Genomic DNA, 19,477 nt, shown 5'->3' with positions numbered 1-19,477 from the left:
TAAAGAAAGTAATCTCAGCTGCTTGACTGCTGCTCTAGAATCATGAAGGTTAAGATCAAATCCATAACATAGTAGCAAAACATAAAAATTCAATCTCTTTATTCAGACAATGGTCAGATAAACAGATTTTAAATATAAAAATCTGAACAGTCTTTTCTGGCACACTTAAGGGGTCAGCATGCCTGACTGATTGAAGGTTCCAGAGATCTTCCAAAATTGTTGAAACTCCACTGATTTTGTGGAAGGCAGTGTCCAATGTGTACTATCAAACAATTTAGACAAGCAGAACTGCATTAATACAGCCATCATTTTCTGGATTGTTTGTTACTTGAGCATATTTTCCTAAAGGGAAAAGGAAATTAAAAGTTAACATAGTAAATTACAATTCTTCCATTTTGAAAATTTAATCCACAAGACCGCTTGGAAGTGGAAGGAATTGCTATTTCAAAATTGAATGCACTACAAATCTAAGTATGCTTTCTGATGAGCTGCAAACTTCAGTTCTCAAAATATCTTGCTCACGCTGTCTTTATAACATACCCAGAACCTTGAGGAATTCATAAAAATCATAGGTTCTGTCACAGTCCAAGTCAGCGTCACTGTTAGAGAAGTTAGTCAGATTCGATGAAGATGTTTGTGCACATGACTGAAAACATGGCCATATAATCATTCATAATTCACATGGATAAGTCTTAACGGGCTTGTAACATTGCTTGATATGATTGCTTATGTCTTGGAAGTCCTTCTTCTGATCTTCACCTAATTTGATGTTCAAAGTGTGAACTGAAAGCCTAAGATTAAAACTTTTCAAAGCTGTCCCGGTTGTTGCTTCTGCTACAACCAAAACTCAACAGGGATAAATTATGACACCTTACAAGACAAGGGCTTCACAGTACACTCAGGCAATAAAGACTTACAGCTTGTTCTGAAGTGCTGCTACTGGATAAAGAACTTACCCCAAATGACTTTGCCCCCTTGTGTCACGAGGCCCAGTTCGCTCACATTCACTTCAATGACAGTACCTTTGGTAATCACACCCAAACTTGTATACAGAGGAGAAGAAGGATTCTTTTTTACACCAAGGATAGGCAGGCAAAAAGTAGCTTTAAGTTCAGGATGTGTCACGTGTGCCTTCTTGAAACGTAAGCCCTGTAGCACAAAGGTGTTAAAAAACATTAGTATATACTTGGAGGCCTCACAGCTAATTTAACACTTCTAGCTTTACATCCTCAGATTTATGCATTTTACGAAACAGGGAAGAATGAAACAAGCCAGAACACAGAAAGTAATTGGCTTACTATAGAAGGCTTGTTAACAACCTGATTGATGACAAAGCTAGGTACTTTTTTTTTAAACAGCTACTTTCATAAAGCAGTTTTTTTAACAGTAATAAAAGAAGAATAATCACTTCCACAAGTAAAGCACATTTCATGAAGAAGTGAGGTGTTTATTGTAAAGCATTAGCAGTTTTCAGACAATTTTTTTCCTTTATACTTGTAAACCTGAAAATGCTTTTCATGTGCTGTGAACTATTAAACACTCACCTATTACACCTCTTTCTGTCTAGGTACCTGTACACTGTAATAGGGTCTTTATCACTAAATACAGTATCACTTTGTGTATCAATAAAACCTATCCAAGATTTCTACTCAGTATTTATATAAATAAACTACACTGTCATAATGAATCTGATTTTTCTTCTGTGCTGCTAGACTGCTAAGGCCTGCACACTGTTACTTGTATTTGTGTAAGGAAAGGCCAAGCAGACACAACAGCTTCTTTGCATACTGTCACCACTGTGCCTTCAGCTTAGCTAACAAATCAGAAGGAGGGAGTACGTGAGTCTGACAACAGAGTTAGCCCCTGCAGCTGACAGAATCCTAGTAGCTTGAAAAAGAAAGAAGCTTTTGAAGTGCTTATGCTGAAGATCTTCCCATGTTAATTTGAGAACTCACGGCTTTAACTTACTGATGTCATCTCAGTTACGGGAGACAGGATGTAAATATTACAATGCAGACAGTGACTGCAGGGGTACCTCCAGCTAGTCTAAGTTCAGATTTCAGAAAGGAAAGTAACACGAATATTTTAAATCAGTAGTAATCAAGTGCATTATTGTAGAAGGAAGTTCCTACATGAAACTTCATTCTACTCCATCTAGCTTTCTAGACGCTCTTTAAGGTTCCTTCTATCCAAAGCCATTCTGTGTGATTCTTTGCCAAACCCAAAACAGTTAAAATAATTACTACCTAAATATTTGAAAGTTTCAAGAACATTACATTACCATTGGTCGAATGAATCGTTCATACTTAGGAGGTTTCCTAGTAAAGCCATCTCCAACAAAACAAACTTTTGTAACCATTCTCTTCCAGGCCTTCTTCTTTCTCTTTCCTGTACGAATCACCTTTAAAACTTCTGTTTCTCCCTGTGCTCGGACTTTTGGCAAAGGAACCTCCCATTTCCCCTATAGGAAACACAACTGTCATTAGGTATGTGCCATTTCTAAATGAAACAGGATAATCGAAGTACAAAATAAAATGTAACTGATCAGAGTAGCTGTAAACCATGTGTTTTATGCAACTAATAGCTACTTATAATAGCTACTTATTTTAATTAGCATTTAAGCTTATGGAAATCAAGACTTTGCATTTGCTTATTTTGCTCAAGGTGGCTATGCTATTCAAAGTTTTAGCTTTTGTACAAGATCAATAATCAGACCTTGCTTGTAAGCTGGATGCCACTTAAGCATCAATAACAGAATTATCATCACCATAAGTAATACTAAGTATCTGAATTTTAATCCAGCTACTTACAGCTTTTTCTTTTCGTTTCTGTTTGATCATGTTAGAGAGAACCTTAGCCCGGGACTGGCCTTCTCTGTCTAGCAGGTATGCTGGTACAGCTCCTTTAGGTGTTTTCTCCTCATTCTTTTCCTTTGTATTTCTCTTCTCATGCATCTTAATTCTTCAAGAAGAAACAAACAGCAATAACACAGTATTAAGAACGGAAAAGAAGCAAATTTTGAGATATAATAGCTCAGGTTGTGCCTATTCAAAATATTCTTTAAAGTAAGTACAGAGTTTACATTTAAGGAACAGTGCCCAAGTACTTTTCATAGGAAGCTAAACATGACAGCTGGCAGATTAGAGCCCTCTGAAGCCTGTCAGCTCACTCAGACTGTAATACAAGACTTACTGAGAAACTGGCTTAAAGCAAAGGGCCTAACAGACAAAGCCAAGCATATTCTGCTGTCGTTACCATTAGACTGAAAGCCAATATAGAGTTTTTGCATTCCGCCACGATTACATTATTGCAATTGCTACTGCTAATTAACGCATGTACTAAGGAATGCTTTTAGGAACAGAGTCGTTAACTCCAATGATTAAAAAAAAAAAAAAAAAAAAAGGCACTGAGAAGAGGGGACATCAGAAGCGTCTTAAGCACTCTGTTCCAAACTTAAGCAATATGTAAGAAGCACAAGGGGCCACGCTCCTGACAGCCAGGCCTTTGTGGCTGTCTCAGTCCCACAGACGCCGTGCAGAGACATAATGTCAGGACAGCGCTACTCACGTCTTCTTCATCTGGATCTTCTCGGCGTGGCGCTGCTTGTGGTACAGCTTGGCCTTCAGCCCGATCATCTTCTTGGCCTTCCTGGAGCGCTCGTGAGCCTCGCGCCCTTCCTTCTTCCTCTTTCTCTCATGATAGTCCAGCCGATAGCCGTACCGCTTGCGGTGCAGCTCGATGTGCTCGTTCTGCGGCTGTGGGCACAGGACAGCGCGTTCAGTGCCTCACACCGCCGGGACGAGACCGGGAGGCACCCCATCCGCACGGAGCAGCGGGGCCGTCTCCGTCCCCAGCCTCCGGCCCCGGCCCCCGACCTCCGGCCCCGACCCCGACCCCAGCCCCGGCCCCCGACCTCCGGCCCCGACCCCGGCCCCGGCCCCCGGCCGTACCATGGCGGCGGCGGCACGTCACGCTCACTCCACGCCGCTCGCCCCTGCGCAGCGAAAAGGGCCGTCCCTTCCTCAGGCCGCCCCGGGTGGAAACGCACCCCGCGGCGCTTTGGTTCCGTCTTGGGGACAGGCGTCGCTCTGATCGGCCCTAGGGCTGCGGCCCGGCTCGGTGAGGCAAGAAAGGGACGAAACGGGCAGAAAAGGCCGGAGCGGCTGTTCGGCCGCCTGTGTCTGTCAGTCGGAGGTGGGACTGAGTAAGGCGGGGTGGCCGCGGGGGAGCGCAATGAGGAGCGCACCTTCCGGTGCGGCTCGGCGCTGTTGTGCCGTGCGGCGGACCGTGGTGCGTCCTGGGGCGCTTTGGCGATGTAGCGTCTGATTTTGTCTGCTTTAAAAAGCGTACTTTTCACCGCTTTCAAGAGCAAAAGGGTGCGTTTCCCGAACCAGCATTCCGTGCGCAATGCGTTGCTGCGTGTTCTGCGGTGCTGGCTGCGGCTTTCCATGGGCAGTGCGCTCGCAAACCCTGAGTGTGTGTGGCTGTGCCGTGTGCTGAAGGTCCCGCAGCACTTCCACTGCAGTCTGACGAGAGAAACAGCGATCCGGGGTGAAAAGCTATTGGTCGTGTGAAAACAGTGCCCACAAAGGACAGCACAGCTTCCAGAAAGAAGCAGGCCTTCGGTGTGGTGCTTATCTCATTTTATTTTTTGGCAGGGAACGTCTTTAGAGACAGCAGCCAGAATGTGGAGAATCATGAGGAAGTTTTCAGTGAACGCACTGAAATTGTCAAGTTTGTGCAGTCAGGTAAACGCCTTCCCAAATTTTAATACTTAATGCCTGAGTGTAAAGAGATCACCTAAGTTACACCGAGTAAACCATTTTATTTCATTTTATTTTATTTTGGTCTTTGGAGATAAAATGAGCGACATAAACTCATGTTGAGGTTGGGCTTCTCATATGTCAGAATGTGGAAGTTGTGTTACTTTTTTCTAAAGTCTTTTAAACACCTCTGATACACGACATTTTTTGCTGTTGCATTTGTATGGTATTTAGGCATGTATAAAATGCTGTGGCTGTTGACAGCTTGCTTTGATAATATCACACATTTTTACTGGACTTCCCGAATACTGTTGAGATTGCGCTCTTATTTAAGCTCAGGCTGTGCTGCTGCTTCCACACTGGTGGTAATTTCAGTTTATGTAAATACCTAATGAGCATCAGTTGATTCAGATCACATTTATATTTCATTCTGTACAACTGGAAAAATTATGCCTATGGTTGCCCCAAGGAGGCTGTGTATTCCCCATCCCTGGAGACATTCAAGGCCAGGCTGGATGTGGCTCTGGGCAGCCTGGTCTGGTAGTTGGTGATCCTGCACATAGCAGGGGGTTGAAACATTGTGGTCCTTTTCAACCCAGGCCATTCTCTGATTCTATTATTCTATGATTCTATGCCTACGAATTAATAATGAGTTATGATTATTAATTCCCTACTGTGACAGTTGTGTGTGTTCTCTATTTCCTTCCATTGCCAGCATTCATGTTTCAGGAAGCCAAAAGTTATAGTCCTAAGTGTGACGCAGCAAAACAGCAGTGAAAGGAACTACAGCTCTCCACCAAGTATGCTTTCAAATTGTATTTTTATTCTTCTGAATTTAATTTATGACTTATTGCTAGGAGTTACTTAGAAGTGAGTAAAAATGCCTTCAAAATTTCATTGATAATATTTGACATTTGAAGCACAGAGTGGTTAAAAGGTTCAAGGATTGGGAAGAATGGTTTTTAATTGCTGCTGTTTTCTCAGTAGTTTTGTAGTATAAAGATTAGGAAATAAGAAAAAGGGAAAAAACAGGTGGATAAAAAGCCAGATTAGCTATGAAAGATGCAGTAATCCCTGTCCAATTGCCTAAAGTATTAATATTAATAGGTCATTGGCTAATTGATGATAGCCAGCATGTTGCACAAAAGCAAAGAGAGACATCTATGGTTGAGTAGAAGGAAGTCTGAAGTAACCATCATTCTCTTTTCTTTGTAGAGTTAGGGCAGAAGAGAGTTGTGGCCTGATTAGTTACTGCTTCTGCAGAGTAAGACTTCACTGGTCTGGTGATATTTTTTTCCCTCGTGTTGTTTTTTTCCTGTTGTTTCCAAGTTAAAGCTCTGAAGAGTTCCATGTGTGAAAGAGAGTGAGAAATGTTTTGAAAGTGAAATACAGATCTTTAGTAATTGGGGATGGGTGAGAATTAGGAGTTTTCAAGAGTTGTGGCTCTGAATCTTTGTTTCAGATAAGCTTTTTAGGAGTTTTCTTAATTCACTTAATTTTGTTAAAATCAATAATTTCTTGTTGGGATCAGTCTGACAAGTCGTTTTTGTTTTCTTTGTCTCCAGGAGATGTTAAATCTCTGCGTTCTGTCGTTAATCCTCATATATCCAGGTACGTCAGTGCAGCTTATTCTCCCTATGTAACTGATAGCAAGAGGAACTGATGTGGTACAATGTCAAGGGTTGTTGCTGTTGGTGTTACTTAAATACATGTTTTAAATTGCAGTTCACACTTCCTTGTTTTCAACTTTCTGACGTTTCAGTGTGAGTGTCAGAGAGATCTAAATGAGGTGGAGGAGCTTCTTGGCATGCAGTCCACCACCATGGGCAGCACTGTTTTCCTTGTGTTTAGCTGTAGAGATGATGGCCTTAATTAATACGGGCAAAGCAATTAGGGGCTGGGCTATCACAGAAATGACATGAGGGGTGCCTCTGTCTTGAGGGCTAATTCAGCCAATCATAATGATGGCATCTGATTACAAGCCTGCAATGAGAAGAACTGCTTGGAAGCCTCTGGGCAAGGTACCTCAGAAAAGATCTGTCTGAACAAAATCTCATACAACTTCATGAGAACTTGCAAGCTAGATTTGGGACATAAATATCAACACTTACAAATATCTTATGGTCAGTGGATGGGGCCAGGACAGAGGGGCAGCAGGCACAAACTGCAGCACAGTAAGCACCATACAAACATGAGGAAAAGCTTTACTGTGATGGTGACAGAGCATTGGAACATGGTTGTCTAGAGAGGCTGCAGAGTCTCCTTCTCTGCAGATATTCAAAAGCCACCTGGACATTTTCCTGTGCAACCTACCCCAGGAAACCTGCTTTAGCAGGGGGCTGGGCAGTGTGATCTCCAGAAGTCCCTTACAACCTCTGTGATCCTGTGATTCTGTGATACATGCAATGGACTGTTCTAGTCACTAGGATTTAGGGGTTGGAACATACAAGAAGGTGATAGGGCTGTTTCCATATGTAGAGGAGACGTGTGAGTGCAGAATGAGGCTAAGCAGGTACAGAAGTGAAGTGTGGAAACCTGTTCCAGAACTACTGAGTATTGCCACTGAGAAGAAAATTCACCATTTCAGTGCTATCGTACTTCGCAATCAGCACATGTATTCTATCAGTTAAGTGACAGGAAAAAACCCTATTCATCTTGTGTGCTATGCTTAGCAAGTGTGAATTGTTCGTGCCAAAAACATCACTGGAAAAAAGTGCCACATTAAAGGCTGTTTTTGCTTTATGCAGAATCCGTAACATTGGTATCATGGCCCATATTGACGCAGGGAAAACAACAACAACAGAAAGAATGCTGTATTACTCTGGATACATAAGAACACTTGGAGGTTAGCAATATATATATATTTGTATTTCCATAGCTGTGAGAGATTTGACAATTGTGGCAATCTCATGCAGTGAGATTGGTGGTACAGTTTTTAGCATAGAAGCCTTTTGTTTCAAAGTTGTTCTTCAATTTGATGAAATTGTAATGTGTTTTCTATTGTGTTTGAATGTGGTTGCACTTGCAGTTCTAAAGCAGTTGAGAGCTTCTTGATTCATTTTTTTCTTTTTCATACACTGTTATTTGTTTAACACTTACTCAGAAGTTTATTTTGTTTCGTGCGTTGTTCATTGATTGTTTTGGCAAAGCTGCTCCTCCGGATTCATTTTGATGTGTCAAGGGGCCAGATTACCAAAAACTAATCTGTATTTTAAGTCCTACCAAAGGGAAGAATTCCTTTCTGCAGCAGCTCTCACTGAAATCTTTTAAGACTGAGAAAATCAAAGCTGCCTTCATTTATGGTGCCTTTGACCTTTTAAATTTAGTGGCGTTTCCTCTGCTACACAGGAGAATGTTAGAAGGTGTGAGCCTTGGGGAGTGACCTTGGTGATATGCTTGTTTTGCATATTATGCATATTTTCAAAATATGGGACTTTCTCTGTTTCTATTAAAAATACAAATAATAGGAAGTCTTAGCTTTTAAACTGAAGTCTATCTCTAACTTTGAGTTTCAACTATTAAATTTTAAAATGTCAGGTTGTGTACAAAGAGTGCAGCCTCTCGTTTCAGAAGTGTCATTTATTCATGATTTTGGACCTTGCTGTAATTTTTTAGATTTCTCACAGTGTTGCTTAACTTTTAAGTTTCTACACAGTGTATTTCTCTGATTAAAAATGAAAAAAAGTTGATGGAATCGATTGTTTTCAATTTACAAATGATTTGTTCCTTGCATTGGCAACCTGGTGTATGGTCCAATGTTGTAATTCCGTGACTTAGAAAAGTTTTCATAATTTGATCGTTTACAAAGGGGGAGTATTTCCAAATATCTCACTGTCTTTATTCCAAGACAGCTTAGTGTTTGAATTACTTATGTACCCAGTTGTAACCCTGTTTCCTGCTCGCAGATGTCGATGATGGAGACACAGTAACAGATTTTATGGTACAGGAACGAGAACGTGGTATTACCATTCAATCTGCTGCTGTTACTTTTGACTGGAAGGACTACAGAATCAACCTGATTGATACCCCAGGTACTGTGCTTTAGTGCTACTCCTGTAATGTTATGAAAGAGTAGAGGAGGTGAAGCATTGCTGAACTTGGGTCCTGAATGTAGTCTGATATTTAGCTGGTTGAATTGCTGCAGTAAATAAGCCTGTACTGAGCTCTGCTGACCTTTGACTAGCTAGTGTTTTCTGCAGCCTGGTCTGACTTGTTCAAGGTTAGCTCAAGAACAGCCTGTGTCTTTCAAGGACTTGAGTTCTCTGAAAGGTAAGACAGTAATTATGACGTGTTTTTAAACATTAAAGAAAAAAGTTGCAATGATCTGTAGATGTTGCCTGTGTGAGTTGTGATAATGGTAATTCAGGTTGTGAATTTGAGTTTTTTCAATTGTTTTTTAGGTCATGTGGACTTCACAGTGGAAGTTGAACGTTGCTTGAGAGTCCTGGATGGAGCAGTAGCAGTGTTTGATGCTTCAGCTGGTGTTGAGGTAAAAATGACTGTTAACTTTTTTTATTTCCAAATTAAAAGAGGCTGAAATGTTTACCTTAAATGTATAGGAATTCCTATGGTAATGAGGGAGAAATAAACGGGGTTCTCTCCAAAGTCTGTTATCTATTGTTGCTTTGGTTACTGTGTTGTTGTTCTGCTTTTTTTAACAAATGCAGATTGATGTGAAGGCTTCTGGCTATCTCCAGCTGTGGATAGAAATGGGCATCTGTTCACATCTCATTTTCTGCTTCCATGTAAAAAAATTAATCATTTTCACCCAGAATTAACCTCTCCCCACCACCACCACACTGTGCCCTGTTTAATAAGCTCACTGGGGCATAGTGCAGAAGATGTGTAGCCCGGCTGGTGTTTGACTTTGATTTGATGCTTCAGTTCCATAGAAAAGTTACATGTCATGTGGAACACTGAATTTAATACGTATCTTTTCCCTAGGTAAAGGATGAGGGAAGTCTTGGTCAGTGTTAGTCACATTTTTAACATACTACTGGAAAGCATTACTTAGTGTCGTGTATGAGCCTGAAACCCTCCACAGCCATCAACAACAAAAAATTAGAGCTGCTTGTGTTTTGTTTTGTTCTGTTTTTTTCTGAAAACATGTAGGAAGTGTATTATTTGCATCTGCTGATAGCAGACTATTCCTAAATCTGCACTGATTTTCCTGCATACCTGTTTTAGCTTTGAATGAGCCTCAAAAATGACTCAGCAGTATGTCAATAATTAGCTCAACCACACTAATTTTTTTGTGTCCTCTGTGTAGCATGAGTACATGTATAAGTGTTTTGGCAGTATCTTAAGCCTTAAGTGTAGGCTACCACACTCCAGTGAATAACTTCATTGTAGATCCCATGCAGTGCTTATCTTCTCTCCCTGTTCTCTTTCCTCTGTACCCTTAGTGGAGGAAAGACAACAGAGGAAGGAAGAGCTGTGACAGAGCTGCTTCTGGAGCTCCTCTGTCTAGATAAAGGCTTGTCACAACGCATTCAGCACAATTCCCTTCTCTTACTCTGAGCTCAGTCTCTTAGCAGCAGGAACACAAGATGAAGAAAAGATGCTTGACCTCTCATCTAAGGAAATGTGTATGTAGTTGCTCTGTCAATACTAACGTTACCGTTTTGCCTTTTTGTGTAGGCCCAAACTCTGACAGTGTGGAGACAAGCTGACAAACATCAGATACCACGAATCTGCTTTTTGAACAAGATGGACAAAAACAGGGCAAGGTATTCATACAGTTGTTTTAATCACTGTTAAAAACATCATAAGAGAACGTTTCTGATCAAGTTGAAGATGTTCTGTTGAGCACAGAACTGGTGTTTTATGTTAATATGTGCTGTACACATCTTTAATTGTTTGGTTACATATGTCGTGTAATTGTGGAAGTACTTCTTACAACAAATAAGAGTAAACTTTTTTACTATATCATTACATTTGTTGTAACAATATCTGTTGTTTTAATACAGTTTTGCATATGCTGTTGAGAGTATCAAACAAAAGTTGAAGACAAAACCTTTGATTTTACAGGTAAGCTTAGAAATTTACCTGCATTTCTTTTTAATTGAACACCTTTATTATTTTTCAACTCTCTAAAATTTCTGTTCTACTTTCAGTTGCCCATTGGGGAAGCCAAAACCTTCAGAGGACTGGTTGATGTTGTGACTAAGGAGCAAATCATTTGGAAACCTACATCTGATTTGGATGATGGCATATTTTTTGAGCAAAAGCCACTGATAGAGTCGGATAATCCCAGCCTGTTCCAAGAAGTCCAGGATGCTAGAAATACCTTAATAGAACAAGTAAAGTTCTAAAGTAAATGCATAATGCATTTAAAACAGTTATTTAGAACAAAGGGACCTTTGAAGGCATCTAGTGCAGTGATTTGCTAAAAACAGGGCTAATTTCAGCTTTAGAGCGGGTTGCTCTGGCCCTTGTTCAGCTGTGCTTTCAGGTTCCTAAGGATGGAAATTTCATCTTTCAAGGCAACATCCCAGTGTTTGATCATTTTTGCAAACACATTATTTCTTTTTGTCTATATGGAAATTTCCTGAGTTGTTATGGCAATGCTCCTTGTCCTACCTCCTTCCCAAGTTAGACACACTCATCTCTGAGGGTGTCCCACTGTGTTCTGACATAGCACCTTGTGGTTTTCAGTTGGATTTCCCACTGTTTGTCTTTCTTTTGTGCTGGGAAACCTAAAACCACAGCGTCTAAGATGTAGCTTCACAAATAGAAGGTGAGAAGCTAGTGATAACTGCTTGCCTTTATCCACTCAGTACTCTTGCTGATACAGCCCATTTTGCAGTTAGCATTTGTCAGAGGGTGTGTTGCTGATTTGTTTTCACTGGTCAAGCAGGACCTGAAGTTGTCTTTAGCTCCACAGGCCTACTTTCTAGGTGTTTGATCCCCATTCTGTGTTAGTACATAGACTTGTGTTGTCACAGGTGCAAGGTACTGCGTTTGTCCTTGATAAACCGATTTCAGATTTTCTTTATTTGCTTTTCTTTGATAAAAGACTTTTAGTGCATATTGTGACATGTGATGGCAGAACATGCTTAATATGGATGTTGCTGGATGTTACTTAGGGAGTATTTGCCATTTTGCACATTTCATAAGTAGTGAGCTCCTAAAAATAGACCCTAAATTTAGTATCAAGTTGGTTCACATGGCGTCTTTTGCCATCTTAGAACTTTAGAACAGCCTAGAACTTTAATTGCTTTTATACAGCCTTAGAAATGTAGTAGCAGTTACATCCAAACGTAGTGCTATATATGCAAAAATACAAGAAGTTAACAGTTATGTTTGTCAGAGGTTTTGTTCCATTTGAGAACTGCCTTCCATGCGAATTTGGATCACATATTGCTAGATATGATAGGTGATGCTGGGCTTTCTGTTCCACGTGAAACATCAGTCCGTGTGATCCATTTTGATGTGCTCTGAGTTCAGTGAAATACACCTCGTTTTCAGAATATTCAGGTTTTAAATGGGAATGTTGTTGCTCAGCCTCTGCTCTTAAGGAATCTCAGATAGAAATCAGGATAAGAAAAGTGGGTTTTTAATCTTTTTTTTTTTTTTATTGTATTTTTTTTTCTTTAGCTTCTGGGCCCTTCCTGAAGTAGGATGAGGTGGCCCAGTAGTGTAATAATTCAGATAACCTCCTATTCCTAAAATATTTTTTGCTCTACTTTAATAATGCTTATTTTTAACAAAAATTTAAAATGTAAAATTTAGTAATCTGACTACTGGTCATCTCTGGTAAATTTGGCTTCTATTTAACCAAATAAACACAAGACTTTTTTCTCTCTCTCTCATGTTTTATCTGTTGGCTTAATTAGACTTCTAATTGCTTATCAAAGATTTGTTTCAATATTTGGTCAATTCCTGTTGTAGCTACTGAAGGGAGCATAGTACCTCAGTGGATGTGCAGTGGAGCAATGGTGTATGTGACTCAAGGTTTGAAATATGTTTAATTAATAAGCTAATTAGAACAGTTTGAAAACACAGATGATCTCTTAGACCTCCAAGCTTCTGACAGGAAGAAGGTCAAAATACCCTGAAGGCTTATCTGTTGTTTTGTTGGTTTTTTTTGTTGTTTTTTTTTTTTCCTAGCTGCATTCACTGGCTCACAAAAGTCACTTTCTGCTTAGTTCAGATTTCAGCTTTTTTTTAAGTTCAAAGTCTATTCAGTTGTGCCCTCCATGGCTGTCGAATACAGCTGCAGGCTTTTTCATTTTTTTGGGGACACATCCCAACATTCTTTCTCCTACTGATGTCATGCCTGACAGTAGCTTTAAGATGATGACTTTTCTTTTCCCTTGTGCTTTTTTGAAACTAGTATTTGCATAATTTTCTCTGTAAAACTGGTTCTGTAAAGGCTCTTGCTTTTCTCCTTCAGAGGAGATTAATTCTGCAGAAGCAGTATAAAAGCCTTAAACACTGGGAAGGACAGCAAAAGCTTGTCCTATCTAGCTTATGCTGTCAAGTAGAATATAATTAAATACTGCATTTTAGAAGATAATTTAACATGCTTTGCTTAGCTCTCACAATAGTTGCATTATTGAGAGAGGGATTAAACAGTTTTGCTTATAAGTGACATTCTGTAATACAAGTGAAGGATTTATTTTTTAATGTGAAATTTAAGTGATATTCATAAATCTGAAAAGAAAATTTATAATAACTGAGTTGAGATAGGAGATGTGAAATGTATCTTCTGTGTTGCTTAAGTTTATGATCTCCGATATCTTTAAAAGCTTAATTCCTTCTCTATTTTGCTGTATTTTCTAACTATCTAAGATTTGTGACCAATGTGGAAACTACTGTCTACCAAATAATAAGGCAGAACTATTCTATTGAAGGTTGCAGATCTGGATGATGAATTTGCTGAACTGATTCTAGGAGAACACAGCGAAAATTTTGACCTAGTACCATCCAACAAGGTAATGTTTACCTTTTGTTATTTATAAATAAATTTTCACTGTCATTTTGAAGGTTGAGACTACTTTGCCTTTGGCATGTGCAGATATGGTTTTACAGTTGTGCATTCACCAGCTTCTGTAGTGATTCTATGGTATTGTGAACTTAGGACAAGATACATTCAAGCTTAATATGAATTGTATGCGATCATATATTAATGCTAATTCTCAAACATGCAGGGCACAGCTGTAACAGTTCAACCTTTATGGGTGATCTTCATTGACAGGCTGCTGCAAAAAACTTTAGAGAAACACAAATGAAATTTCCAGATAGGATCAGCCCGGTGTGTCTGAGCTACAGAGTCTCATTAACAAAAGTAGCATTTCAGTCACTAGGAGTTGGTTGGCTCTTGAGACACTACATGTTGAAACTGGTGAGGCAAAACTTTCATAATAAAAAAGGGTGGTTTTTTTGTAGTTTCAGTTTGGTAGCACAGTCTCGCATGCTCTGACTGGAAAATGGTAGCCTTGCTAAAATATTTTTTTAATTGATAGAAGTGAATAAATTAATTATTCTTGTCTATAAATAACATATTGATGCCTGTCAAATTTGTACTGGAATAAATGGGCTTTCTCAATAAAATTGTTACATAGGAAAGATGAGAACTTATAAATGCAACACGATATAATGACTGTACTAAAACAACAGAGCATAGGTACTTTTAAATGGAGGAGTAGAAGCTGGCAAAGCTTATAATCAGTGTGATTAACATCTTCAAATGAAAAGACATAAGCAAAAATCACCGTTGTTTAAAATCTTGAAACAGGATCCTTGTGAGTAATTTAATGAAGCAACTAGTCTTTACTGGACTTGAGAACTGGGCCTCTGCAGGCTGTCTCCAGCCAATGGGAGCTGTTGGGCAGCACTGTGCATGCAAGAGCATTTACTGACAGCAGTTCTGATAAGTAGCTTGGTTGTCCATGAGCCACCCATGTGCTTGCAGATGGCACTGCCCTGCAACAGCACAGTGTACTGTCCGTGCAGACACTGCTGCCCAAGACAAACATGGTAGCTCCAGTCATCTTTTTTACTCAGTGTTGTGTGCATTACTTGCTATAACCTGCTTATTCCCAGTTTCTGGAATCACTTTATGAACAATTACTGCTAACTGCAAAGCCTGCTGATTACATGGTAATAACTTACATGTCAAAGTGGTACTTGACATGTACTTGAGTACAATGTTTGAAGTCTGTTAGATTGTCCTTGGGCATTTTTTACACATTAATAGTCTTATTGTCATGCTTAATGAAGTTTAAAAAGGCACTATTTACCAGTAGTGAACATTCTTTGTTAATTTTTTTTCTGTAAAGAAAAAAAAATCTATAAAAGAGTTTGTCATTTCCTCAGTACTTGAGCAAAATCTGATAGTAATATCTGGTAGCTGGAATGCTGAAGTTAAAATGCTGTTCACAACTCAACAGAAAGCCTTTTTTCTTTTTTCTTTTCTTTCTTTTTTTGCAGCTACGGTCTGCTATACGCAGAGTCACCCTAGCTCAGAAGGCTGTACCAGTGCTCTGTGGCAGTGCACTGAAGAACAGGGGAGTGCAGCCGTTACTGGATGCTATTACTATGTATTTGCCCGCACCTCATGAGCGTTCCTATGAGTTTCTGTAAGTGGAGTAAGAAAGGGAGGGTCAACGAAAAGGAAAAGCAAGTAGAGAAAGTGCAAAGAGAGAAAATAACATTGACCACTGATATCTTTGCAAATGCTTACTGGTTTTAGTTGTTAAATAACAGTACAGATGTGCAGACCTAAAAGCTACCAAGTACTGAACCTGCTGTGCAATTAGAGTTCCAGTCTTTTAGTCTGAGAATACTGACATTTTACAGTTGGAGTGCTGGAGTCCAGGGATCATCTCTAGTATTGGTTGAGTCACATGACCTCTGCCATATTTTAGAATGGTAGAATTGGGTAAGCTGAAGTTAGCATATCTAAAATGTATATTTAAAATGTCTCTGCTAATATTGCAATTAGACATATACAGGTTCTTAAGTGAGTGGACAATTATATAAGAGTGGGTTTGAAGTGGGCTAGTCCTACAAGTGTGCTTTTTGTTGTGGCTTCTGTTTTGCAGACACTGGTACAATGATGATGACCTGTGTGCCCTGGCATTTAAAGTTCTCCATGATAAGTGTCGTGGACCATTAGTTTTCATTCGCATTTATTCAGGTTCACTGAAACCTCAGTCGGCTGTATATAATATTAACAAAAGTTGCACGTGAGTACAAGCAGGCTGTGGGTTAGTGTAGCATTTGGATGTCTGTTGAAGTCATGAACAATTAAATGATTTAATGTACAGGGAGAGAATGAGCCGTCTGCTCTTGCCTTTTGCTGATCAACAAATTGAAATACCATCACTAATGCCTGGAAACATTGCCCTTGCTGTTGGCTTAAAACAGGTAATTGAAAATACTTATTTTTAAAGAAAGCTTGTTTTACTAGTGTGTCTTTCCCCTCTGTGCTTCTGTATCTCAAGTATATCTTGATTGTTTTTACATATGCAAATTTGCATTATTTTAAGTATACATAATTACTTCCTCCTAATCTGAAAAATTACAGTGCAGACATGTAAATAAATGATGTGAGAAAGTCTGTGCTGATATGTGGAAAGAGCTGAACCTCAGGACATTGTATTTTAGTAGGGTTCTAACCTTTTATCTATAATGTAACTCTCACGATGCCAATGCTGCGTAATGCCCTAGGGAGGCCTCAGGGTGATATTGAAAGTTCATTTAAAAAAAAAAACAGCAGTTTAAGTTGAAATATACTTGTTTCACGCTCCCAAAGTGTTTCAGTGCCTGAGCAATCTGGATAGATATCATTTGCCCAGAATTTCCAAAATGTAAGCTATTCTGGAATGCATAAGCACGTTTTCATATACCGATGTACTGTTCTCTATGACTGTGGTTTCATTTTAACAACCCCCCATCCCCTGCTGCTTCCTCTCTTATGGAATCACTGGGAACTGATCTGTAGAGTGCCACTGGAGATACGCTAGTGTCATCAAAAGCTTCAGCTGTAGCTGCAGCACGCCAAGCTGGAAGGAGTGCTGGGGGAGAGCAGAGGAACACCAGTAACGTGGAGAGACTTCTGCTGGCAGGTGTTGAGGTTCCGGAGCCTGTCTTCTTCTGTACCATTGAACCTCCTTCAATGGCCAAGCAACAAGGTACAGTGTAGCTGCAGAGGAGGAAAGGCCTTTTAGACTGTGGCTGTCAGTACTCTTTGCTATTACTACTCCAGTGATTTTTGTGTTTCAGAAAAGCCATAATTCTTAATTTTGAAGCCATAGAGGCATTTGTCTCATAGGATCATAGAACAGGCTGAGTTGAAAAGGACCTCGGTGATTATCTAGTTTCAACTCCCCTGCTATGTGCAGGGTCGCCAGCCATGAAACCATGCTGCCCAGAGCCACATCCGGCCTGGCCTTGAATGCCTCCAGGGATGGGGCATCCACAACCTCCTTGGGCAACCTGTGCATCACCACCCTCTAAATGAAAAACTTCCTCTTAATATTTAACCTAAACCTCCTCTGTCTCAGTTTAAAACCATTTCCCTTTGTCCTATAACTATCCACCCTCATAAACAGCTGTTCCCCCTCCTGTACATATGCTCCCTTCCCTATGGGAAGTTTTCTCCTTCCTTTCTTATTATCATGCTTTGTTTTGCTGTAGTTATGGGAGGATGCTGTGCAGTGTCTCTGTACAGCTAGCCTTGAGCTATCCTGTGCTTTTTTTCCGACAGCATTCACAGTTTTATAGTGTGGTGCAAAGTCTCCTCTTACCAAAACTGCTGTATGTCTAGTTAGGGTTTATCTATGCAGTGTGACCTTTAATCTTACTGTCTTCCACAAAAATCTATACCAGAGAACCTGTTTGAAAGTTTTTACCATCTATTGACATTCCAACAAAGCTGAGCATGGTTGGAGGGTAAAGGCAAAAGAAAAATAAGTACCACTGTAGTATGATGGCATGGAGCTAGGTAGAATGTGTATTTTGCACCAACTGTCTTGCAGTCTGAGCTGCTGGGTTGCAAGTTGTTTCTGTCACGGTGTTTGTTTTTTTTTTTTCCCCAAATTCTGTGAAGTAGATAAATGCAGTTTCAGCTGTGAGTTTATTTTTCCATCATTGCTCTTTTTTATAGCTGTTTTCATTGCCACTTGTACAACATAATGGGGAATCAGAAAAAAATATTTGCATTTTAACTTCTTGTTGAACTCATCTGTAAAAATGTAGGTAAATCATATAAGACAGCTATTTTTCTCATCTGTAAAAAGGGAATGGTGCTTTTTACTGTTTGGTGAAACACTTAAATTTTCATATGTGTCTTTATACAAGTGTAAAATATGACTTGGAGAAATGTATTTTTCATGATAGAATTTAAACAGGTTATTTTTCCTTTAAGCTATTATTTTTAAGTGAGATCATTTTATTCAAAAGCTTCTGTCTCTAAATGTTGCATGGAGATTGTTCAGCTTTTGCTTGGTGTTTTGCTATTTAGGAAGACTAATCAGTTACAGAAGCTCTCTAGCATGCAGTTAATTTGTTGGAAAGAAGTTGCAAGTTGTGTGTAATTTGAGTTGAGTGTCTACAAAAATACATGCTTCTCTAGGGTCCTTTAGACTACTTCTGAGAATAAGATATGACCCTACAAGGAAAGTGTTGTTTAGGGATTCACTGTGATTCTCAAATTACTGAAGCCTCTTTGGATATGGTGTTTGTTGTTTATATACAGACTTGGATAATGCATTGAGCTGCCTTCAGCGTGAAGATCCAAGTTTGAAAGTGAAAATAGATCCTGACACAGGACAGGTAAGATGAATCTTCTATTCCTCACCTTGTAATTAAACTTTATTTTAGAACTGTCAGGACCACTCTTCAGTTAGTTTACGTACTTAGATTACTGTGAATGAAAAGCTTATCTCAGTGTTCGTATCGTGTAGGTACAAAGCTGTGAGCCTCTAAACAAGCTAAAATTGAACCTTGTGTGCATATACTTTACAGAGTAAAGGAGGTCATCCTATTTTCTGCATGTTTTGAGAGTTCTTCACGAAGTTAAAGAATTTGAATTACATAATCTTTAAGCTAATGTAAGATGTTCTTTTACCTAGTGGTTTTACAACAGGAATTGCTGTGTCACTTAGGATGTTTCTTGCATGACATCAAGTAGTCCCGTCGTTTTTTTTCTCAAGGCTCCTTAGAATTTGAAATATTTTTAAGAAGGTATTAAGAGCCCATGAGCCCTTGTTTAAACAGTTCTTATGAAAACCTGAGTTTTCTATGTTCTTCTGCCTCTCTCTTAACTGTCATCTCATTAGACCATTCTTTGTGGCATGGGAGAACTGCATATAGAGATCATTCATGACCGAATCAAACGTGAATATGGAATAGAGACATATTTGGGACCACTTCAGATAGCCTACAGAGAAACCATCCTGAATGCTGCACAAGCCACAGGTAAGAAGGAGTCTAAGAATCACACAGAATCACACAGAATCACAGAATCACCCGGGTTGGAAGGGACCTCAAGGATCATGTAGTTCCAACCCCCCTGCCTAGCAGGGCCACCAAACACACACATTCAGATCAGGTTGCCCAGGATCCCGTCCAACCTGGCCTTGAACACGTCCAAGGACGGGGCATCCACAACCTTCCTGGGCAGCCCGTTCCAGGGCCTAACCACTCTCCTTGTAAAGAACTTCCCCCTAACATCCAACCTAAATCTTCCCTCCTTCAACTTG

General features: G+C 39.7%; 2 protein-coding genes across 2 annotated transcripts in view; one reads left to right on the top strand and one right to left on the bottom strand.

The window, feature by feature from the left end:
- Window positions 1-82: 82 nt before the first annotated feature.
- Window positions 83-4,029, bottom strand: NSA2 (NSA2 ribosome biogenesis factor). Its single transcript, XM_042825981.1, has 6 exons — window positions 3,951-4,029; window positions 3,568-3,755; window positions 2,811-2,961; window positions 2,282-2,461; window positions 957-1,149; window positions 83-342 (listed from the first exon to the last, which is right to left on the bottom strand). Exons 1-6 carry the CDS (start codon window positions 3,951-3,953, stop codon window positions 275-277), a joined length of 783 nt encoding a protein of 260 aa, XP_042681915.1. The 5' UTR covers window positions 3,954-4,029; the 3' UTR covers window positions 83-274.
- A 234-nt stretch (window positions 4,030-4,263) lies between these two features.
- GFM2 (GTP dependent ribosome recycling factor mitochondrial 2) overlaps window positions 4,264-19,477 on the top strand; it is a 15,325-nt gene continuing 111 nt past the window's right edge. The window contains exons 1-17 of the mRNA XM_042825991.1: window positions 4,264-4,376; window positions 4,659-4,748; window positions 5,479-5,563; window positions 6,329-6,374; window positions 7,511-7,608; window positions 8,669-8,794; window positions 9,164-9,252; window positions 10,404-10,492; window positions 10,733-10,793; window positions 10,880-11,065; window positions 13,622-13,702; window positions 15,201-15,349; window positions 15,815-15,958; window positions 16,040-16,139; window positions 16,717-16,906; window positions 18,472-18,548; window positions 19,055-19,262. Coding sequence (XP_042681925.1) covers window positions 4,686-4,748; window positions 5,479-5,563; window positions 6,329-6,374; window positions 7,511-7,608; window positions 8,669-8,794; window positions 9,164-9,252; window positions 10,404-10,492; window positions 10,733-10,793; window positions 10,880-11,065; window positions 13,622-13,702; window positions 15,201-15,349; window positions 15,815-15,958; window positions 16,040-16,139; window positions 16,717-16,906; window positions 18,472-18,548; window positions 19,055-19,262 — 1,792 coding nt within the window. The 5' untranslated portion in view covers window positions 4,264-4,376; window positions 4,659-4,685. The remainder of the gene's footprint in view (window positions 4,377-4,658; window positions 4,749-5,478; window positions 5,564-6,328; window positions 6,375-7,510; window positions 7,609-8,668; window positions 8,795-9,163; window positions 9,253-10,403; window positions 10,493-10,732; window positions 10,794-10,879; window positions 11,066-13,621; window positions 13,703-15,200; window positions 15,350-15,814; window positions 15,959-16,039; window positions 16,140-16,716; window positions 16,907-18,471; window positions 18,549-19,054; window positions 19,263-19,477) is intronic.

Source organism: Centrocercus urophasianus, unplaced genomic scaffold (assembly GCF_019232065.1).
Source record: "Centrocercus urophasianus isolate 14NV4802_14NV808 unplaced genomic scaffold, USGS_Curo_1.0 seq_25, whole genome shotgun sequence".
Lineage (NCBI taxonomy): Eukaryota > Metazoa > Chordata > Aves > Galliformes > Phasianidae > Centrocercus > Centrocercus urophasianus.
This window is presented reverse-complemented; position numbering and strand designations above follow the sequence as displayed.